Here is a 24,525-nt window from a genome sequence, read left to right as displayed (position 1 = left end):
CAGGGCATAAGTTCTTAAACTGCAGATCCTAGAGATGTGTCTTCAAGGGGAGTCTGTGGACCCCCTAAAACTATATGAAAAAATTGTGTGTGTGTGTCTGTGTGTGCATACATGCATGTGGGTATACCCTTGCACAGAGGTTTCTTATCCTCTTTTTGAATAAAGAACACCTATGGTAACCTATGGACTCCTCAGAAAAAAAAATTTTTGTGTGACAGAGTCTTACTACATTGCCTAGGCTAGAGTACACTGGTGCCATCAAAGCTCACTGCAACCTCAAATTTCTGGGCTCAAGCCGTCCTCCTGTCTCAGCCTTCTTGGTAGCTGGGACTACAGGTGCACACCACCACGCCCAGCTAATTTTTTGTACAGACTGGGTCTCCCTATGTTGCCCAGGCTGACTTGGTCTCCTAACCTCTAATAATCCTCCCACCCTGGCCTTCCAGAGTACTAGGATTACAGGCATGAGCCACCACACCCAGCCAGTAAAATGTTTTTAAATGCGTAAAACACAAAGGAGTGCAAAGGAAAAAAAAAAGAATTACAGTTATCAAAATGGCTTTTAAAAATTACAGCACAGTAATAAATATGCTTCCTTATTATCAACATTAAATAACAAGATCTAGCTGTCCAGATAGACAGCTATAATCTTAATTTTCCAGCAATTTTTATAGATCTTAATTTTGTCCTCATAAAGATAACACAGAATTTTGCAATATCTGCAACACTATAATGTGATATGAAAATATCCGTGGTTTCTATTGGTGACATAGTCCTAAGTATTGCTAATATTGCTGTGGTTTGTTGCCTCTGTCCATAATCTAAGGAAATACTAAATTTCTGTTATAGGTTATAAAAAAAATGCTTTCCCCATCTAAGTTTACAACCCTCATGAATTCTCTGGACTCTCAATAAAGAATCTCTGATCTGTGTCTTTATCCACATTAAAGGGGTTTATTTATAAGTCTCCAGAAAGGGTAGACTATTAGACCACAAAGCTCTCGATGAGCATTTCATGGGATGGCTATAGGCCCTGCACTCACAGAGCCCTGGACAGGCTCAAGATAAGAGGCAGAAGAAAAAGGCTCTCTGAGGTGGGACAGTAATGGAGAGCTCTGTGATGTTCTGGAATTAAAATTCAGATGCATCTTATTATTAATTTCATATTTTTTAAATGTACTGCATAGTTCCCCAAAATGTTCAGTGATACCTGAAGATACCTAAAGCATAGCAAAAGCTCTTGAATAAGAAGGATGAGAAAAGGAAAAGAGAAACAAACCAGGGGTATAAAAGGAAATGGTACCAAGCACCGAAGATAGTGCAAAGAATAAAATCAAACCAAACACTCATTTCTGAGCTTTCTGGCAGGCATCTCGAGGGGAACAACCTGGACGATCACACAATGCACAATTTCCAAAGGGATTATACCAAAAAAAAAAAAAAAAAAGAAAGGAAACCTCAGAAAAATAGAACCCTTTTAAGTACTAAGACTAGACAGAAATTTTTCCCATGCATCTTTATGAAGAGAATCCTTTATAAAGAAAGTCCCACAGATCTTTACAAAGAGCATGTTGTAATTAACAAACAATAACCTCGATAATATCATTTCAGTCGACATAATAGTGAGTTCCATAGAACTTCTAAAAAAAATGTGTTTGTTTTTTTTTTTAAACTAAACAATGGCAATACACCAAACAATTCACTAGGGCTCATGAGGTACAGCTAGGACTCAGCTCTCTGAATTCAGACGCATAGAGGGACATGTTCACAAGGCACTAAGCAAGTCAGAACTGAACAGTGGCCCCCACTGTCTGCAGCAGAAAGTGGCAAACTTTTCTTAACTGGTTGAATAGTCGGTATCTTCAGCTGTGCAGGCTTCGCAGTCTGTGTCAAAAATACCCATCCCTGCTGTGAAAGCAGCCACAGTGTATAAACAAATGGGTATCATGTGTTTCAATAAGCTTTATTTATAGGCACTGAAATTTGAGTTTCATGTACTTTTCATGTGTCATTAAATATAATTATTCCTTTGATTCCCCCCCACCAACCTTTTAAAAATGTGAAAACCAGCCAGGCATGGTAGCTCATACTTTTTATCCCAGCACTTTAGGAGGCCGAGGTGGGAAGATCACTTGAGGCCAGGAGTTCAAGACCAGCCTGGGCAACATAGCGAGATCCTATCTCTACAAAAATTTTTAAAAAATTAGCCAGGCATGGTGGTGCACGCTTGTAGTCCTAGCTACTCAGGAGGCTGAGGTGGGAAGATCACTGGAGCCCAGGAGTTTGAGGTTGCAATTAGCTCTGATCACACCACTGCACTCTAGCCTAGGTGACAGAGTGAGACCTTGTCTCTAAAAAAAGAATATGAAGATAAACAAAATTTAAAAATTTAAAAAATGTAAAAACTATTCTTAGCTTACAGGTCTACCAAAATAGGCAGGTGACTGGGTTTGGCCCACATGACGTAATTTGCAAACCCCTGGTCCACAAGGTCAGGTTTCCCCAAGATAGCTCATTAACACTTACACCCTTCTCTTTCCTCAAGCCTCTGTCTATATCAACTTTTTTATGTAGTAACTGTTTCTACATTTTATCTGCAACTATACACAAAGCTCAGCCAGGGTGATATGTAGACAGACATGGCTTCAGAATTTTTATGTTCACTGGAAATAAGAAGGGAACCCTGGATAAAGCAGCAGCAAAGAAACGGTTTTGTTCCCAGTGTCCTCATTAAGACAAACATATACACACAAAAAAAAATTAAAAAACTTCAATGTACAACTTTCTCTATTTCAAGGATCATGTGTCAGTTTTTTTAGAAACCTATATAATTAGGGAGATCACTTAATTCGCATGTTATAGCATTTACAGCATTTGATCTCCCCGTGAAAATGATGTCATTATCATGTTTCACAGCACACAATTAACTTGGTGAAATCCTAATAAGAAATCCTTCATTCCAAATATCATTCAGATATCCCTGAGTCTGCATCTGTTCTCAGAGACAAAACATAGGACTAGGCCACTGAACTTGGCAAACTTGGGCTGCCTCTGCTATTATATTGGCCCACGAGAAGACTGCAGGGAATTTATCTCATCTCTTTATTTTAGCGTCCTCATCTATGATTTGTAATACATATAACTACCTATTATGTAGAGCTACTAGGAAATAAGATTGTATGAATAAGTCCTGATGAACATAATGAAAGAAAGATATTATGCATACCCAGAGGAACTCCACTATGATATAGGAAGGTGGCACACATCAAATCGAGCCTCCCGAACTGTGTAACTGCATTCAGAAGATGCTTAAACCCACACAATTATAGCGTTCAACACAGGTCTTAGCTGCCCCTCTTCACACTAGCCCTGTTGGTGTTCCACTGCAGGCCGTGCTTTGTCAGCTCTGTGTAGTTTCTTAATATTCTTTCCCAATTGGTTCTGGTAACGAGGCTGTGTATATGACAAAGGCTCCTTGAACCATGAAAGATTAAAATTCTGTGCTGAGCTGTGGAAATGCTGCTGAAACCTCTAGTACATCCAGAGAACAGGCTTATAGCTTTTGGGGCTTTGGGAACGTGTAACTCATGAATGCTCAACTGTGCAGCACTCACATAATGAACAAGGCAGGGTCTAGAGTTACGTGTAAGTCACTGCAATTATTTCTAAGGATACTTATTCTTGAGTGCATGCATTCACCCACTAGAACACTGAAGCCTTGTATTCTGAAGGTGAAACGTTGGGTTTGATTCCAAAGACGACTGTTCCTAAAACTGGCCACAGAGCCTGATCCAAACTAACATTTATTGCCTTTTAGCAGCATTTGTTAAAATCCACATCTTCTAAAGATTATACAACATTCCCCAAAGCCCCTGAGGACTGTCACTTTCAAAAGCAACCACACGATTTTTTTTCATTTCTTCACTGCATTAATTGGTATCCACAAAGACAAAATTAGAATACATGTTTAAATAATCAAAAGATTCTTCTTCATTCTCACAACCATAGTATCCATTATGTGTTACATTAACTGAAGTAAAAAAGAAAAGAGAAAAAAAAGAAAAGAAAGGAAAAGAAAAGAAAAGAAAAGAAAAAAAAGAAAAGAAAAGAAAAGAAAAATGATTGATAACATGGCATTTGTGTTCCAGCTCTGCCACTTAGGTTCGCACATTCTGAGACGACTTATGTAACCTTGACAAGCCTCAGAGTTCTCAACTAAAAATTAGGGATAAGAACACCAAGTACTTGATAGGGTACCGTGAGGGTGTGATGGTATACTGTATAGACAGCCCCAGGATCAGTGCTTGTTCACTTACCCTATTTGGGGAACCCAGTTGAAGACACAAGGTGCTTTCCTGAATCCCAAAGGAGTTTATGATGTCGACAAGAATTAATAACATAATGTGGTGCTTAAAAGGCTTTTTTGATCACAGCCCCAATACTGAAAGGAAAACTGAAGAAGCCAAGTATTAACGCTGACCCCAGATTTTTCCATTCACTACCTGTGGCTAAGTGTGCAGAAACCACACATTCTTTTGATAGAATTTTGTATCTCATTGTAAAGACACAGATTCTGTGATTCAATTTCTATGCAGTCATTCCTATTCTCTTCATTTAGATAACGTAACCCCTCTGCAGTAAAAGACTTCAACTTCACCCCTGAAATACACCCAATCAATGCCACCCTCCCTGCCTGAGCATGGGCGCCATCTTCTTACACAATGGTCTCCTGAGGATGGGAATCCAGACCTTCTAGCACCTACCACTGAGATGCTGGCGTAGGACTGCTGAAAACTTGGACTTCCCTGACCTATGTAATATAATGAGACAATTCCAAATATCATGGAAGGTGCCTTTTACAATTCTGTGATTTCTAGGCACCCCTCATTGATCCCAATGAAATGTAAACAGTATCTGGTTGCCAACATCCTTAAGCCTTGACCTTCAGTTGGGTCAAATTTTTATTATGTGAAAACATGCATAGGTGGCCTACTTTCCTTTCTTTCATCTACAAATCATAATTACAACTTGGCTCAATTATAGCAGCTTTACCGAAAACAAATCATTCTGTTCACATTTGCTGAATGCTGGCATGGCAGTAAGGCTGAGCAACAAAAACCATTACTTATACTTGCTGAGTCTGAGAACAAAGAAAATTTATTGTCCAATTATTCACCTTATGTTATCATAAGGAAAGAAATATATGTGATGGTGAAGGTAACATGTATTTGCTAATTTGTGCCATTTACTCTTTTTAAAAAAAGCACTGGAGAATGTCTCTAAAGAGAATTCATTATATATATTATATTATATATTATATATATTCATTATATATCTCAAGATAATATATCTTGAGATATTAGCAGTAGAGAGGTGCCAAAATATTTTACAAATGAAACAGTAATACGTTACTAGTTACCTAATCCAAGTTGGGTCCTTGACATTTAAGTCTCATTCCCTCTATGAAATACACAATTCATTAACTGCAGGGAAGCTAGTAAGATTTTAGCTTCTCCTTTGCATAACTCTCTAAAAACTCATTTCAGATAAATGAGTTCCCTTCTGACTATTTATTTACAAGCTCGCTTCAGGAGATGGTGAAGATTGAATGAGTTAATGCACAGAGACAGTGCTCAGTAAATGTTGGCAATAAACAGGTCACAACAGAGGAGGAATTTTCTAACAAAACATGTTCTAAAAAGGAAAACTTCAGATAAATATGCAAATTCCCCAGGTGAGTTTTAATGCCTAGGTTTTATTTGATTTCTTCTTATTTCTATGGCTAACTTAAACACACGGGAAGAATACAAAAATGTTTTAGTTATGATTTACTTATTTTTTAGTGCTAATACAACTACTGAAAACATTGTCGTGTTAGTAATCCCCATGGCTCTAATTACTCACATGATTTAGGAAAAGACTCTCTATTGGGACAGAGCAATTTCGGTAGATTTACTTGGCAGGACCATGTGATTATTGTAATTGACATCGTGGTACTTCAAGAACTTAGGAAACAATGGAAATGGATGGATTTAGGAATAAAACTGAATGGAGGCACTAGTGTGTATCTGGACTTGGTCCAAATCTTCACCTAGTATAGTTTTATCTGCACGGCATGCTATGTAATCATTGGCATTTCCTTTTTTGATAAAATGAGTAAACCATTTGAGAAGATTTACGGAAGACTGAGTAAGAAGGGAGTGGGTTGAAATTTCTAAAGAGAAACAGGCTGGCCAATCAAAAATATTTCAAAATAGTCAAGTTACGTCTTTGAAATACTGCTCTTTGGTCTCTTCTATCTCCAGAATGCCAGGACAAAGTGCTAAAGCTAAGTTAGAGTGCAATTGTGACTTACTGATAAACCAACTGGAAAGGAGTGTCTATTTATGGAGAATAGTTCTTTGTGAATAAAAGAAAAAACAACGCTGTAGTAAATGGGTAGGGACACTTTCAAAGGACATGTAATAAAGAAAAAAGTCCTAGATGTATGCTAAGGTGATCAGAGTTCTAGCTTTGCGGTAGTATCATCAACTGGTCAGCCAGGAGGCCAGCCATGGAGTGTAACAAAGCTCTTAAACGCTGTGTGTCAACTGTGATATTAATATAAAGGGCTTGAAGAAGGTGAGCTCTTAATTTTTCTTCCAGAAGTAAAACACTCGACTCTTTTTAAAACACACACTCGCGTACACACACACACACACACACACATCCATTCTTAAAGTAGGGACAGCCTGAATAAAAGAGTAAATAATTTCAAAAGTTAACTGGGTAGAAAGAAGAATGAAAAAAATGTATGGAAAGTCAGTTGGGAATTTTATTGCTTTTGGCTCAAGGCCACTGTAAGACTTACTGGGCAGAAGGTTGAGAGAATATAAAAGTTGTGGGCGGAGTCCTTCAATTAGAAAAAGCAAATGCTGTGTTTAGAACAAACTTAAAGACAGTTTGAGTGAGCTAAAAACTATAATTAAAGAATGTAAGGCTTTAGTAGCTATGATTAATTATGACAAGCAGAATTCCTAGTTTAGTTATTCAATAAGTATTTGTTGAGTGAATGAAGTAAACAAATACATAAGTGAGGATTTCAACAGGGACTAGAAAAGGAAAGGATTTTAGAGATTTTAAGAAAAAGTAACATACATGAGACCACCAGCGAGGACCAAAAAGTGAATTCAAGTTTTTAACATTAGCAAAACTACGAAATTAAAAATCATCACTAATGTCTTGAGTTGCTGATTTTCCCGGAAACTGGGAAGGCATGAATGAGCCATAAATCAATAATGATCGGGGAAGGGTATAGATGAACGAGATCCATAGGGATAAAATCTCAGATTTTATAGTAGGTGGTTTAAATTGATAAGTAAGGTCTGCAAATGATTTTAAAAACACATATCCAGCATAATCTTTTTAAAAGGTAATTATAGTTTTATTAGACTGGACATAGATGATTGGTGGATAAAAACCAATATTTTTCATAATTAAAACATATAAAGCAGATGTTAACTAGATGTTTAAAGCAAATAGAAATGATCGTTATTAATGATGATGCAGCGTTTGATAAATTTATGTAAGTGCTTTTAAAAAGCTTCACAACAGGTCAGAGGCTATATACCTTTATTGTCAAAAGTTCACATTTGGTGCTTGACGTATTAAGTTTGGCAAGCTTATGTCACAGTCATGCTTGCACACTACTACTCGTAGCAAACTCAACCCCAGGAGTAAATTTGAAATGCAGAATTTGATGCTGATAAGATTCTAAAGGAAGTCACACCAGCCAACTGATAGAATCCATTTTACACGCCATGTGTCACCAGAGGCAAGTTATATTTCAAGTTTTGATACAGTGGCTCTTTTACAAAGAGAAAAATATTTCTACCTTGTGCACCAATTTATTCTAAATTGAAAAATAAATATTTGGTGAGCAAAAAGGCAGGAAAGAGGAATAAGAAGACCAAATCTGTAACAAATCCAATGCTTATGATAAACCAACGAACCTTCCTGGAAAGCTTTATTTAATCTTTATTAGAAGGGAAGCAAAGGGGGCTTACGCACCAGTGTGAGTATGAAAAAGGGGTAGTATCCTGCCCCAGGTGCTGAGCTTGGGGGAGAGGGAGGCTAACTAGCCTTGGGGGCTCCAAAAGTAGAGGGCACCGGTGTGCTTTTGATCTCAGAGAAGAGGCGTGGGTGGACCTCAACAGTCCCCAGAGCTCCTCAAAGTTTCCACGTGGTGACACCAAAGCGGGAGCCTGGTTGCCACACTCCTGGGAGTGGCGAGGAAGTTTCAAGAACCTTAACCAGCTCCACCAAGTTTCCCCCACAGCCCCAGAGTCACGCTAGAGCAAGAAAATGAATTCGGGGTGCCCAGCAGTGCATGGAAAAAGCAAGCAGAGTTGTTGAAACTGAAGGGGCCTTTCAAACAGGAATGCACTTGAACTGGAATGCACTGAGGATCAGACAGGACAAAGTGAGTCTCTAAGGACGCCTGCACAGGCAGAGGCCACCATGAGGTGAGCACTCCCCACCCCAGGCTGTTGCACTTTGTAGGGATAAAAGGATTAAATTAAATATTTCTCACTAGCTATCTGACTGAAGTTCATAAAGTACTCCCTTTATGAGAGTGGCCCGGGCTGGGAGGGTACAGGTATGACAGGACACATTGATGATTCATTGGAATCAAGAAGAGGCAGAGGTTTCTATTTCCAGCAGCTGGATTAGGTTATTCAGATTGATCCTTCCACAGGATAGGAAAATAACTAAAATAACTAAAAATGCTGGTTATAAAATAATCTAATTAAAAACAGCAAATAGCTGACAAAATAGCAAGAAATTTTTGCCAGGCCAAAATCTAGGGGAAAGTAGAAACCCAAAGAGGTAAGCAAGTAGGGAGACACTTTTATCCTTATGGGACATATTTGAACTAATTTTGACAGCCTCACGTGGGGAGGTGGAACAGAAATCGAAGCCCAGAACACACCCGAGTGGGAAGAACAAACAGACCTTCCTCACATTATGCTGGCCTCCCAAGACCTACACCCAAAAAATAAGAGTGAACCAGAATAAGCCCACCTTGGGCCACTCCAGCAGACCTCAAGGACAGTCGCCTTGGCATAGAAAGTGTATGTAAGGAAGGCTCCCCGGGAAGTTGTGTTCACAAGCTGGCCCCGTGTGCAAAATTGCAACCCAAAGTCACATCACCTGGGTGGTCTAAAAAAAGTGATGAATTTAAGTGAAAGCATTCCCAGACTAGGAATGCGGCCACACACCTGGCAGAAACAAAAGCGAATACTTTCTGGGGGCAAAAAAAAAAAAAAAAGGCCATTCATTCTAAGCCTCTAAGAATTCCTGCAAGTAATTTTTCAGCAGTAATGACAAATATCAAGTCAAAAATAACCAAGCACACAAGAACAGACAGATCAGAGGGGAGAGTGAGGAATCTAAGAAAAATATGGATCCTAAGAGCAAATTCATCCTGTAGCCATTTATTCATTCATTTATTCAACAAATATTTAGTACCTACTCTGTGCCAGGCTCTGTGCCAGGTGCTGGGCATATCTGCTGTTTCAGCTGTCATATGGATGGATCACCCAAGGGGCTAAAAGGTTTATTGAGCTACCATTATATTTATGTTCATTTACCTTGAGTTTTCCTAATACTTCCAAACACAAAGACTAATGAGTGCCCATTACTATTTAGTGATAGGCTTTGAAATAAACAGACCTCTCCTAGGACTGAGCTTGACATCACTGATTCCTTTCCCAGACTCTCATTCCCTAAATGTTCCACATTAGAGCTAAGCCTAATTATCCCCTGAGCAAACCACAGAGCCACATGCATTAACAGAAGAGTAATGAAAGACAAAGATAACTTATCTCAGAGAGATATAAAACTCAGTTAACTACAATTATTTTTACCTATACTAAAATCCAAATAGATGATCTAATAAATGGTGATTGCGTGAATTGGAAAACTTATTTATTTATTTATTAGAGACAGGATCTCCCTATATCACCAAGGCTGGAGTGCAGTGGCTATTCACGGGAGCAATCATAGCTCACTGCAGCCTCAAATTCCTGGGCTCAAGAGTCCTCCCACCTCAGCCTCGGGAATAACTGGGACTGCAGGTGTGCACCTCTGTGTTAGGCTGGAAACACTAGTTTTAAAGTAGATCTAGAAACAGTTAAAGGCACCAGAAAGGTGGAGAGAACTTAGTCCAACGTTTACCTTACATACAGATTGTCTTTCTTGGCCAGTGTTGCCGCCAACGGCCTGCTGATATTGGGATTACTCTGGTACCTCTACACTAATTATCAACCTGTGTCTTCTCCCCAGCTTTTTACAATAAGGATTTACATTTCACCTCTATAATTCTGCATTTTTTTCCTTATTAAATATCCTGATGGCTGTCATTTACTTAACCTTTAAAACAATATGACCTGCGCTTTTTTCTCCTTATCTATGCCAAGCCATGACATTATAGTTTAATAATAACAGTAACAGTAGTTACTGCACATGTGGCACTAACTCTGGGTCTGACACCATGCAAGACACTTTTTAGGAGTCATTTACTCCTCACGGCAATTGTAAGGGGCTGTCATTATTACCTCCATTTTACAGACAAGGAAACTATGGGCCAGAGAGTTTACGGCCTGAAACAGAGGAGCAGAAGGAGCAAGAATACGAGTTTTGATGTTCCACAGACCTGAACTGAAGTCGTGCCCTGCCCCTCGCCTTTGTCCTCCCCTAGAGATGACGCTGTTTCATGCAGTGGGGATGAGATGACATTCAGTGTGTCTGAGTGCCTGGCCTCCAGAAGTGCTTGTTTCTGCCTCCTTCCAATGGTTACTCATCTAGAAATTCATGTCTTACCTTAGGTAGCCTCTTTAGATAGTTTTCAAAGTAGCTACTCCCAGGGAAATAATGTGGTTACTATATAGAATTCTAAAAATAATGAAAAGGTAGATAATCATTGACAACTCTGGAGAGCTTTACAGTTTTGAATACCCTTTCATTCCTTCCCAATCATTGGCTTATTTGATCCTTCAGAAAATAATTTAATATCTCAGTCGATTTCTTTAGATTGGGTATCTCCAGAATATAACAACATTGTCTGTGGGCCTTGAAAAATGCTAACCCAAGAAATTGTGCAAAGGAAGGGTCTAAGCCTTTGCCTCCCTCCCTCCCAGTTGTCCACAGGCCATCTGCCTCTTTCCTGCTCCTAGGTATCTGTGTGTGTGTGTGTGTGTAGGGGGTGGAGGTGAGAGGGTGGCCAGGGTTGGAGGTGAGGCAAGGGTGGAGGGAGGGATGTGACTACTAGCTGTTTCTTTGGTTTCCACAGTAAGGATGCCTAGCACAGAAGGAATGTGCTACCTTCCTTTATAAAAGAAAATTTCATTTTTTCCTCAAGCTTATGATAAAATCATCCTACACTCTCTCATTTAAACCTAAACTATGTACTCTTCCTGGAGTGGTCAGAAATGAAAGGCTTTATTCATCTACAGAGAGTGGCAAAAAAGCCTGGAAAAGATGTATCCCACCCCTCCATCCCCACTCCTGCCCCACCCCAGTGCACCACCTGGCACACAGTAGGGGCTCAACAAATATTTGAAATTACTGCAGTGGTGCTGTGTGAATTAGCTGTCCTCGGTTGACAATGCAGAAAACAATGTAATGATTCCCAGAAGTCCCTAAAAAGCGCAGCCCAGCCTCACTCCTGGGCTAGCTTCCGAGGTCAGCAAGACTCACTTCTCACATATTTGACTAGGTCAGAGGTCACACGTGTGGACAGATTTTGTTTTGGTCCATAAGGTTTTAAAACATTTTGAAAAAAAATATTTCGAATTAACATTTAAAGCTTGAGAGATTTCACATGCACTACGGCTGGTTTGCTGTAAATAGTACCAGTACTCTCTGGGCCTTTCAGGAACTTGTGTTGGTGCCTGGATTATAACTTGTGTTGGTGCATGACTGTGTTACGCTAAGATAAAAATTCAGAAAAGTCCTGTTTCAGTTAGCCGTTTCAGTTGTTAATTTAATCCTATATAAAACACACACACACACACACACACACACACACACATACGTACAAGTACCCAATAAAAAAAAGAAGGTTCAAAATGTGCAAATACAAAGACCAAACCCTCCAGCCCTCCAATTGCTCATCACTTTTAACTATGCAGAGTCCCCACAATCAATTTGTAAAATCCCTGTCCTTGGCTGGGCACGGTGGCTCACGCCTGTAATCCTAGCACTCTGGGAGGCCGAGGCCGGTGGATCGCTCAAGGTCAGGAGTTCGAGACCAGCCCGAGCAAGAGCAAGACCCCGTCTCTACTAAAAAAGAGAAAGAAATGATCTGGACAACTAAAAAAAAAAAAAAAAATATATATATATATATATAATAATTAGGTGGGCATGGTGGCGCATGCCTATAGTACCAGCTACTCAGGAGGCTGAGGCAGAACAATCGCTTGAGCCCAGGAGTTTGAGGTTGCTGTGAGCTAGGCTGACGCCACGGCACTCTAGCCCGGGCAACAGAGCAAGACTCTGTTTCAAAAAAAAAAAAATATCCCTATCCTCAAACCCTCCACTGCCCAGCCTCTTGCAGACCGAAAGCATGAAAAGGAGAGACCACCCTTCCCTTTCCTACTAATGCTCAACAAAGCCCCCCATTAGAACAGAGAAGGAATTTTTTTTTTTTTTTTTTTTTGAGACAGGGTCTCATTCTGTCTCACCCGGGCTAGAGTGCCGTGGCATCATCATAGCTCACTGCACCCTCAAACTCCTGGGCTTGAGCGCAATCTTCCTGCTTCAGCCTCCCTAGTAGCTGGGACTACAGCCAGGTGACACCACAACTGGCTAATTTTTCTATTTTTTGAAGAGACGGGGTCTTGCTCTTGCTCAGGCTGGTCTCAAAATACTGACCTCCAGCAATCCTCCCGCCTCGGCCTCCCAGAGTGCTAGGATTACAGGCGTGAGCCACCCTGCCCAGCCTGAGAAGGAATTATTGATGTCAGCAATGAGGTAAGAATTAAAACCCCACTGATATAAAAAGCTACTGGTACAGCAGCTTGTCATTTAGCAGACACCATTTAGGATTTTACAGAAATTAATCAAATGAAATAGGAATAAAATACAAGTGATTTTCCTGCATTATTTTAAAAATATATTACAATACTATGAGTCTCCTCACTTTAAAAATCATCCCCACAAAAGGCAGCTGGACCCTGACTATTGTCGCTTCCCAAACTGATGCCACCTTCTTCCTGGACCCTCCTGCTGGTCCAGTGTGGCCCCCTGAAACCCCACCTACCCTTTCTGGTACTGTTCAAGTGACACTTCCAGCCCCTGCATGGCCCCTCCATGCTCCTTTCCTACTTAGCTCCTTACTTCTCCCCCAGCCCACCACGAATACACCGCGAAGACATTTCAGTAATGCGCATTATATAAGAATAGAAGCAGACATTTATTGGGCACCTACTTGCGCCCGGCAGAAATCTGCCTATTCGAGAGCGGTCAGCCCACGCGGTAACCACCACGATCACATGGGGCCGGCGGCTTGGCGGCTAAGGATGAATGTTCGGCAGCCAGACTTCCGGGGGGGCCTCAGCAAGGCTTGCCGGCCACAGCTGGGGCAGCCCGATGCTGTCTAGAAGGCTCCTTCCGACTCTAAGGGTCTCTGCCTGCCGCTGCCACTTTCTTTCAGCTTTACGAGGGTGTAATTGGCGATAGAACTGCGGCCACTTTTAAGAATGCAAACTTTCTAGGCGCCCATGCTGCTACATGGGAAGGGAACTTTTCTCTTTGGCATGCCCTCATATTTTCCATTAAACGAGGGCAGCCCAGATCAATTCCGGATAAAACGACGACCCCTCAAAACAGTCCCCTCTTCTTCCTCCACCAAACCGAGGGCTGCCCCCGCCCCCGCCCCATTACTGAACTCGCGGTGCCACCCGACAGTAACAGGGAGCCGAATCGAGCTAGAGGGCTATATCCTGCCGGCGTAGAAACGCAGTTTCCTCCAGTTAGACTAGATAATTGCTGTTTCCTTTACGAAAGTCCATCACTCAAGTCCACTCCAAGGAGGTTCCATAGACAAAACCCCAGCGACTGTCGCTGCCGCGCGCCCAGGGACCAGGCCTGGCAGAACCGGAGGCAGCTCTGCCCACCGCCCACTCCGCCTGCTCGCGCGGGGATCCCACGGCAGAACAGGCGGGTCTGGAAGCGTTCCTGGGGAAGGAAGGGACTTCCCTATCTCTGGTCCTGGCTCTTGATCGAGGCCCGCTTTGCAAGCTCGAAGAGGTCTCTCCCGGGCGTGACAACGCCAACCAGTGCAGGTCCCAAAGAGGCGCGGGGCGGAGAGGGACTGCCTGGCGAGGGCTGCCCCGGGAATCCCGGACCAAGCCTTGCCCTCCTTTCCCTCCTCTTCCTCCTCCTCCTCCTCCCGACACTCATTCCGCGCCACGGCGGCTCGCCTCCTCTCGGGGAGGGTGGGACCCTGGTACCCGGGGAGGTGGCGCAGAGCGGCTGGAGGGGAGAGGGAAGGCAGGCTACCCGAAGCCTACCGTCTTCTGCTTCTTGACCCCCGACATGCTGGCCGGCTGCGGCAGAGCCCAGGTCCCCGGAGCGGAGAGGGAAGGACGCGCGCGTTGCGGTGGCGGCTGCCGAACTCCCGGGGGCGAGGTATAAAAAGGCTCTGCAGACACGTCGCACTTCCCTGGACCAGCCCCCTTCTCCTACTCCTCCTCCCGCCGCGCTCCTCTCCGCCCCGTCCGCCCCGTCAGCAGCGCCCAGTCCCGGGGACCCGGCCGCCGCCTGGGCGGGGTCCCCGGCCCGGCCCCCTGACTCGCGCGCGGGCCCGCGCTCCGCCAGCCCAGGCTCCAGGCAGGACCTTGCAGGCCGGGCGGCAGACTGGCACGGCCGGCGCGCAGCCGGGGTCAAGTTCGCCCTCGCCTTCCCCACGCTCAGAGGGTCCCAGAGCATCCTCTACCTGCCACCCCACCCCTGCACCCCTTCGAGGCAGTCTTTCTGCCGCTGAGACCCAAGAGCTTATTAGGTGACGGGCAAGGATCCCTGAAACCGCCAGGCTCGTTGGCATGGTCCTCAGAAGGCACCGATGAGCAGCTTGTCCTCATACACAGTAATAAAAACGACGTTTGGCATTCGCTGATCCTTACACTGCACTCTGCTGAGCTTTGCCTTAATCCTCACCTGCTCTTCCCCACCTCCATCCTGCCCCGGTCCCAAGCAGCAAGTCCTATTTTCTCCCCATTTTACAGATGAGACAATTGAGGCTTTCAGACTTTCCCAAGATTATATTCCAAGTGAGGGGATCCAAACCTAGGCTGTCAGCCTCCACGGTGCAGGGTTTCTACACCAGCAGCATCACCCACGGTGATAAATTCGTGAGGCTCATGACTTGCTTGCTCACTCTGCAGCACGCTAAGGGGCGTACACGCATTCACTCCTTTCCAGCTCACAGTAATATCCTCCTGTGACAGATGAGCCAGCTGAGGCACTGCCCCTCCTCACAGTCAGGTAAGCGAGGCCAGCCCCAGGTCATGGCCCCAGAAGATCAGCGACTCCCTTCAGTCCATCCCCAAAAGTATTCCTATAGCAGCACTTCTGTGTGTTCCACAACTGGGATGGGCGCTGTGCAGAGGGAGTAAAAGGGGGCACAAGTTGAGGAGGCTTAGGGCCTAGATCTTGGGGTGTAAGGATTTTCTTTTTGTTTTTTTTTAATTATTCATTTAAGTATGTATTTATTCATTTATTTAGAGACAGTGTCTCTCTCTGTCATTGCAGCCTCAAACACCTGGGCTCAAGCAATCCTCTGGCCTCAGCGTCCAGAGTAGCTGAGACTACAGGCACATGCCACCAGGCCAGGCCAATCTTTTTCAGTTTTTAAGAGACAGGGTCTGGAACTCTTGGCCAGGGTTTTATCAAAGGTCAGTATGAGACCAGGGGGTGCAGTAGTTCACATTTGTAATCCTAGCACTGTGGGAGGCCAAGGCAGTAGGATCCCTTGAGCCCAGGAGTTGGAGGTTGCAGTGAGCTATGATGATGCCACTACATTCTAGCAGGGCAACAAGAGGGAGACTCTATCTCAAAAAGAAAGAAAGAAAAAAAAAAGTCACAGTATGAGGCTACTCTCTGAAAGAACCCAAACATCAAGGACAAGCAGAGGTAAGGAGAGAAGCTATAATTACAAGAACCCTGGGGGTAGTCACTGTGTCTCACACCCCTTGTGCCTTAACTGACTCCTAGCATAATGCCACAAACAGATGGATATGACAATACCCTTAAAAGAACCAAGAAGACACACAAGGGCCACACTTCTCATTTCTGTGGAAGGGCTGGAGGAGCTATATTGTAAGGAGGTGAGGGATGGAGATTTCATACCTAATTGTATTTCTGGAAGACTGCCCGCTCTCCAGACACCTGATCTGAGTATTCATTCATTGATTGCTCTTCTTCATGGGAAGGTGGGAAAGAAAAATAAATTAGGAGTCAAAACTTAAAAGACACCCTGCAAGTTTGTACAGTCTGACATGTCAGTCTATTTATTTTCTTACTCATTTTGAGTAAACTGCCAGCACTCCCTTTAAATGTAATCAGCTAGGGGGCAAATACTGGGTTTGACTTTCTGTTCTGCACATTTTGAACTTATGTGAAATTTAAACACCAACATCCTGTTCTAATTTCATTGGAAAAATCCTTTTATATTAGTTCCAACCATATCTTGGACCCTACCAGATCCTGCCCTAAGAGAAAGTAAATTAAGTGTGGATTGAGAAATAGCAAATTTGCATGATTGTGTTTTTTTCATATTGCATCTTAAGGAAAAAAAAAAAAACCTGTGTTCTGGGGACAGAAGGAAGTTGAGGGCAAATCTCTAAGGGCTACTTCCTGGAAAAGAAATATATGATCATTTAGACCTGGAAGAGGTTTTGAGATCATTTTCCAGTTTCCCTATTTCTGTGTTTTACACATGAGCAATGCAAAACTGGTGCTCAGGGAAGGGAGGTAATCTGACCACAGTCACTAGTTATAGGCAGAGTTGAGACTCAAACCCAGATCAGTCAACTCCTCAAATGCTCTGTCCCCAAATACTCTGTCCACTGAGTCACTCAGCCTTGAGGTCAGCTGTTTCAAGACCCCATGATAACTATAAACTGTACTGCTTCTCTTGATTTAAATTTAATTAATTCTCAAACAGTACTTTGGAACAGATATTCTTTTACTATTCCAAGGACTTTTAAAAATGGAGGGCTCGGTTTCCTTGAACTCAAGCTGGTGTTTTATGACCCTTTAACATCATAGATCATCAGTTTAATCATAACTAAGCATGACAATTTACAGAAAAGTAAAACTTTTTTTTTATTTTCTCAAGGTCTTTCATTTTAAAGGCAATGTCTTGAATTCTTTTTTCATCTCACCATCCTCTTCCTCTTATGATGAGAGGACATTCCTTCTGAAAAGAGATGAACGACCAGAAGGTTCATTTTTGGAGTCTATGATACCGACACATGGGACCTGGGAGGAGACTCATTCAGAGGAAGGGAGAAGCGTTGAGATCTGTCTGTTCGTATGGACGCTCTCCATGACTTCCTCAGCAGTGCCCCCCAAGACTCCCCTGTAAAAGCCCACATTGATAAGTCTTGATACTACTCACAATATTTACATAAGGGTTGTTCCCCCACACCCCATTTTCTTATTCCTTTCTTCTTTCGGAAACTGTCTGGGCTTGAGTAACTTAATAAGATGGTGATTACTAGTTGATCCTTTTATTGTTTAGAAAAGATAGAATCAGTCAATTCCGACAAATAAACTGGGGAAGCATATATAAAGAATGCCAGTGGTTCATCTGGTGATGTTTCCTTGAAAAAACAAACAAACGAAAAGCCCCAACCAACCAAACAAACAAAAATGCCAGTGTTGGTGAGATGTTTATGCCACAGGTTCTCCAACTCATTTGGGTGGAGTGGGGCTCATCACATATGAGGGGATCTAGCTTGGAAGCACCGCCCCTGGATGGTCATTACAAAGGAATGCGATTACATTGCCCCCTAGTGGCTGTAATGCATAAATGCTAAAAGAGACTTGAAATCCTCTATACAACAATTAAGTGCAGCGCTCCACTGAGTAAAGAAGCACTTAGTATTAAATAATAAGTCTTCCAGGATCCAAACACTCTTCCCAGGCACAGGCACTACCAAAATGAGCAAGACGTGGCCCCTGTCTTCAAGAAACTCACAATCTATCGAAGGAAACAGATTCCTCCCACTCCCCATCACTTCAGTACAATAGATGATTGGAACAGGTGAAAATGATACATGCATGCCTTAGACATTTTATTTGGACTTAAACACATACATTCACTAATCTTTTACAATGGGACTAAGGACTGTTATTGTGATACAGGTCTACTGATAGGAGTTCCATAAACCACTTTCATTAGGCATCTTCAACTATTTCCAATTTGGAATTTTATAGTTAGAAATTAAGGGCACTGAAGAAAATCTGAGAGGAGATTCCTTCAAGATTCCTCCACACCCCTCCCCCATCTTTGTCTGTAGTCTTGCCAACAGTGCAATGTCTAGCAGTTTGTCTTTCCAAAGCATCCATCTGTTTTCATAGAAAGCATAGCTCTTTTCATTAATGTGCTATTCACTTAGGTCACATCTAATTAAATTACTTAATTACACTAACAAGCACAACTGGCATAAGTAGGTTTGCGAACAAATACAATAGATCTCAGCAAGCACCCAGCTTAGGTACGGAAGTGTGTGGACATTTCGGTGCATCCCTACTGTTGAAGACCATTCAGTTTGCTGTGGGCATGAGTCATTATCTTTTCTAGAAGAAATGGAGAGTGTGGATTAAATTGACCAGTAAGTTAAGAGAAAGAATATTGTAGAGCACAAAGGAGGGATATCTAATTCAACTTTGGAAGAAGGAAGAGTACAGAATGATGCCAGATTTTCTTGGAAGAAGATGATACATGAACTGAGACTTTAAAAAAATGCTAGGGTTTTGCTAGCACATCCTCCCCAAAGTGGGTGTGTGTAAATTTGAAAATGTAAAAGCAGAGAGATGCATGAAATAACATGGTATGTTCAGAAAATTATAAGTGTCTGTATTGCTGATTCCAGGAGATGTAATAAAAGAGTGGGGAAGGTTGTAATAGAGGACATGCCATGGACAATCAGACAGCAACATGACTTTGCATGTTCTCTCCATGCCCATCAGAGTGTGGTAGCCATGTGGCTGGTGTTCCATTTGCTCATTAGTAATCACGGGACACTTCCTGTGTCCAAGGATGAGAAGTCACCGTCCTGAGGTGCCCATGGTCTGGTGAGGAAGATGGAGATATACTCAGATAATTCCAAGGAAATGTGATAAATGCTGGAATAAAGGGATTTTTGGAGTAACAGGGAAAGTGCAAAAAAACCAGAGGTGTTAACTGCTGAACTATGAAGAGGTCCTATGGGTGGTGATATTTAACCTGAGTTTTCAAGAATAAAAGGAAGCTAATAGGAGGGTGACCTGTCTGTCACCCCACCAGTGGCCAAGGTTACCTGAGCTAATGTCTGGCTGCATGAAGTATTCACTTCTTACCTTGACATTTGCTTCCTTCCCAAAGTGCCCTAGCTTATCATTAAAAACCCAGGTACAATACACAGAGAAAAACTGACAGTCAGACATGGCCCTGGCAACATTGACCCCATCACCAACAGACTACTCAGAGAGCTTAAGCAGCCAGAGGAAAAATCCACACTCCCAGGTAAAAGTGATGCTTTTCTGCCATTTCTTGGCTGGAATCCACGCCATTGATCTAGTCTTTGTATTAGTTTCAAAAGAAGTATATCAGTATACTCACATAGTACGTAAAGTAGAATCAATTAGGGTATGTATGGAAATTCACTCCAAAATTCAACGAACCTTAATGAAAACAAGAGTTACATTTTTTTTTTTTTTTTTTGAAACAGAGTCTCACTCTGTTGCCCGGGCTAGAGTGCCGTGGCGTCAGCCTAGCTCACAGCAACCTCAAACTCCTGGGCTCAAGCGATCCTTCTGCCTCAGCCTCCCAAGTAGCTGGGACTACAGGCATGTGCCACCGTGCCCGGCTAATTTTTTCTATATATTTTTAGTTGTCCAATTAATTTCTTTCTATTTTTAGTAGAGATGGGGTCTCGCTCTTGCTCAGCCTGGTTTCGAACTCCTGAGCTCAAACAATCCACCCGCCTCGGCCTCCCAGAGTGCTAGGATTACAGGCATGAGCCACCGCACCCGGCCAAGAGTTACATTTTTTTAATGTCAGGTAAATCGATTCCTTCAGTTAATTAATTAGCCGAATTTTTCAGCCTTTAACAAGTTCTTTTATAGATAAAAGATGTGTAGCAAGGTGAAAGAAAGCTTCATCCATGTCACTGTGAGGTTTAAATTATTAGAAAAATATCCAACTAAACTTAAATTATTAACCTGAATTATTTATTAATTTATTTACTTAAATTATTAGAAAAATATCCAACTAAACTTAAATTATTAACCTGAATTATTTATTAATTTATTTACTTAAATTATTAGAAAAATATGTGACTAAATTTAGCTAGATTTTAAGAATTATACTTTAAAGAAAGGAAGGAAGGAAATAAGGGGAGAAGGAAGGAAGAGGAAAAGAGAAAGAAAGAAAGGAGTGGAAATTGTGATATTGGGCCTATAATTGAGCAAATATCACAATACATGACATTCAGAGAAATTAGAATTATAATTAGAAAAATGTGTCTTTAATTATGGAAGGATAGAAATATTCCATTTAAAAATAACTTATATTGGGCTTATATAGTAAGTGCTTTAATTTCCAGCATAACTAAAAAATGTGATGATATAATAAATCTAATATTATAATTATTAGAGAATATCATAAATACTGTAAGTGGATGGATAATTTTCACAGAATGAGAATACAATATGGTAAGCATAATTTAATTTACTAGTGAGTCCCAAACCTTCTAGAAGGATTTTATAAATCTGTGCAGTCACGCATGGAAAAGTGGTAGTAAAAAATCAGTGTAATTTCTCTTTATCTCTTTCTCTTTTAGGTAAAAATATAAAAACCCTAATGGTCCTCAACTTATGGGCCTTTGGCCTCCTGAAAGTATTATAAGCAAGTTCATATGAATCCTAAACATTTTCTGTAAAAGTAATAGTTCTACATATATTATTATTTTTCAAATGTATATAGGTGCTACAGTGAACAATAAAATTCATACTCACTTAAAATGTTATCGGATTCATTTATTGGTCTTCATATAATATTTTCAATCATCACATATTAAAAATACAACTACAGGGATATTCTTAGTCTCCTAAAGATTAGGGATTACTGCCTATTACAATAAAACATAAATATTGGCCAAAATTGTTATATGTACTGTTAAAACAAACTTATGCTTGAACCTTGAAGTCCTCCTATTCTTAAAATCCTATTTTGTCTTTATTTTTAAAAAAATTCACACGCTTGTTTTTCTTTCTTCACTTCTAGTTTAGAAAGATGGCTCTGCTCTGGACAGGGAGAAGTTCTTTGAAGCCCAGGAGGTTCTCAGACTTCATTGTATATTATAATCGTCTGAGGAACCACACACCTGACCAATTAAGTCACTATCTGGGGGGAGGGGGTGGATTCCAGGAATTTTTAAAGTTTCTCTCTAAGGGAATCAGTGGTTCTCAGAAGTTAGGATGGGTCAAATCACCTGGCAAGCTTGTTAAACTACAGATTACCGTCCCTCCCCACCTCCCTGCCAGCAGTTTCTCATTCAGTGGCTCTAGAGGGGGACATAGAGTTTGCATTTCTAACAAGTTCCCAAGTGACGCTGAGTCGCTGATCCAGGGACCACATTCTGCAGACCACTGCCCTAGATATAGGTCCTCCAACTCACCCCCACGTTTTAATTTTTCCTAATAAATTTGGAAAATAAATTAAATAAAGTAGAAAGAGAAGAAATATATGTGTTGGGAAGACACCTTGGATAATATTCTAAAAGTTCATTTGTCATGTTTTACAGTGGTAAAATGTCTAAAAGGGTTATGGGGAAGGAAATAAACTTTAGCAAGATCGCCCAGAGTTGACTAATCATTAAAATCACCTGGGAAGGTTTAAACAAAAAAAAATCGACTGCCTAGGCTTCCCTCCCTACTCCCAATCTGCAGCTCTCTGGAGTGGGGCCAGCAGCAGAAAGCTAAATTCTCAGGTGATTCCACTGTGCGGCCCGGTGGGGAGCCACTAATTTAGCCCACGGATTTTCTAACTTCAGTGTGCACAAAAATCCCCTGGCGTGCTTGTAAAAACACACATTCCTGAATCCCACCCCCAGAATTCCTCTGCAAGGTCTCTTAGCTCTAATTCTAGTGGAGGGCTTTTCATTAGGCCTGGGTGATTTTTCTCCCAAATGCTTTGTTTGGTCAGAGTTCTTTCTTTTCTTTTCTCTAAGGGTTTTAGCCTTTAGGACAACAAAAACAGAATATTCCAGTTATATAATATTTTTTATTTTCCATCCTGAGCCCAGAATGGCTTTGCTGGAATGATGGAGGATCCAGGATGGGAGAATATTTGGTGTAAAAATGAGTTCATACTTTAAAAATATACCATGCCATTTTTTCTAACAATATTTATTGAGTAATGAATCCATTCTTCTATTGGTTTGTGGGGCATCCTCTATGACATGCAATGTTAGCAGGCAGGGTCTGCCCCTAGCAATTGTTGAGTGATAAATCCTTGCTACTGTCCACCATGGAGCCCATGTGAGAAGCAGCTCAACTTTATAATCTGGAACTGTTTTGCCGATTTGTCCTTCCAGTAGAATAATTACTGGATTATTCTACTAAGCCCCCTGACCTAACCTCTAAAATTGTATACAGCTTCTGATTGAAATTATTAATAAATAAACTATACATTAATTTGGGAAGAACTGATATAAAGAGCAAGTTTCCTCTTTGCCACAGGGTATCTCTTGGCATCTATTCAGGTTTCTTAGATCTCATACATACATTAAAGTAAATCTTATGAAATTATACATGGAAGTTCCCACCCTACTCCCCTTCCATCATTTTCGTTTTGGAGGAATGCAATGTATTTGGAGATATACTTGGTACTTGTTAAAACTTTATTAGTTATTTACTTTAATAAAACTAGATTCCCTTTTGTTTTTCCCTCACAAACATAATTCAGACCACATGTTGAGAGCCAGTGACCTGGAGAATGGAATCGAAGGCAGGTTGAGGGTGCAGGGGTGGGAGACTGAGCTGCCCGTAAGAGTGGCCTGCCTGGACGGGGCCCTGACTGTATATGGTCTTTCACTAGCTCTCTGAGCGATGACACAGGGAGAGCCAGCTAGCTCCCTGAAAGAGCTATGTGCAGGACACACCAAAGGCATCCTGGGCTTGGAGTCAGGACACCCACATTCACATCTTTTGGTTGGTCTCACGGTTGCCTTCTTTTCTACCTTCAGGGTGGGCAGGAACCCAGGCTGAGTGGAACTCTTGGCAGCCCCAGGACCACTGTAGATCTTTTTCTAGGATTTTTCGATTGGAGCTGTGAAAGGAGCACCCTCCCTTCTCAGTTAGGAAGTGTTAATGCTGTACATAAAACCAGAGATGCTAGCAGGTCCCATCTTCTCCCACATGGAGAAGTCTTAGGGAATAACAAATAGTTGTGGTTGCTGGGGGAGGCTGGAAGGGAGTGACGTAGTGGTGTCAAATTCTTAGTCTCTGCCTCAAGTTTCTCAGAAATTTTTGGCCTCTTAAAGTTCTTCCTGTGATCCTGCGAGCTACCCCGATAGCCATCCAATAAATACAACCACTTATTTTTACTAAGATAATTTGAATTGAGTGGTGTCCCTTGGGACTGATTTATAGAATAACTACCTTTTTGGACCACTGTGAAAACTGCCTGAAGGGATATGTGTGAAGTTCCTAGCACATTGCTGAGCAATGCTCGATAAACCTACAGAGCTGAACTGAATCAAGAGTGATAATCTAGAAATGCCTTTACATTTATGACAACTCGGGGTTTCAAGGTTGATGGAAAAGTTTATTATAACCTCTAGGCTTATTTTACATATTTGAAAATATAAAATAGAAATGACTTGAATCCTCCCCAAATTTGAAAATGCTGGCCAGGTGTGGTGGCTCACGCCTGTAATCCTAGCATTCTGGGAGGCCCAGGTGGGAGGATTGCTTGAGCTCAGGAGTTGGAGACCAGCCTGAGCAAGACTGAGACACCATCTTTACTAAAAATATAAAAATTAGCAGGGTGTCGTGATGTTTGCCTGTAGTCCCAGCTACTCAGGAGGCTGAGGCAGGAGGATCGCTTCAGCCTGGAAATTATAGGTTGCTGTGAGCTAGGCTGACACCATGGCACTCTACTCAGGGCAATGGTGTGAGACTCTGTCTCAAAAAAAAAAAAAAAAGTTTCAAAATATGAAAATTTGGTCAAATTTGCAGGTTATCATGCAAGTACCTTTTAGCTAGCCT

The 24,525-nt window shown here is 41.8% G+C and overlaps 1 protein-coding gene across 1 annotated transcript in view; it reads right to left on the bottom strand.

The window, feature by feature from the left end:
• Nucleotides 1-14,726, bottom strand: part of PAPSS2 (3'-phosphoadenosine 5'-phosphosulfate synthase 2) — an 86,524-nt gene extending 71,798 nt beyond the window's left edge. The window contains exon 1 of the mRNA XM_012659735.1: nucleotides 14,556-14,726. Coding sequence (XP_012515189.1) covers nucleotides 14,556-14,582 — 27 coding nt within the window. The 5' untranslated portion in view covers nucleotides 14,583-14,726. The remainder of the gene's footprint in view (nucleotides 1-14,555) is intronic.
• Between the last annotated feature and the right edge of the window lie 9,799 nt (nucleotides 14,727-24,525).

Source organism: Propithecus coquereli, unplaced genomic scaffold, assembly GCF_000956105.1.
Source record: "Propithecus coquereli isolate 6110/MARCELLA unplaced genomic scaffold, Pcoq_1.0 Scaffold63, whole genome shotgun sequence".
Classification (NCBI taxonomy): Eukaryota; Metazoa; Chordata; class Mammalia; order Primates; family Indriidae; genus Propithecus; species Propithecus coquereli.
Note: the sequence above shows the minus strand (reverse complement) of the source record. Positions and strands in the feature narration are given on the sequence as shown.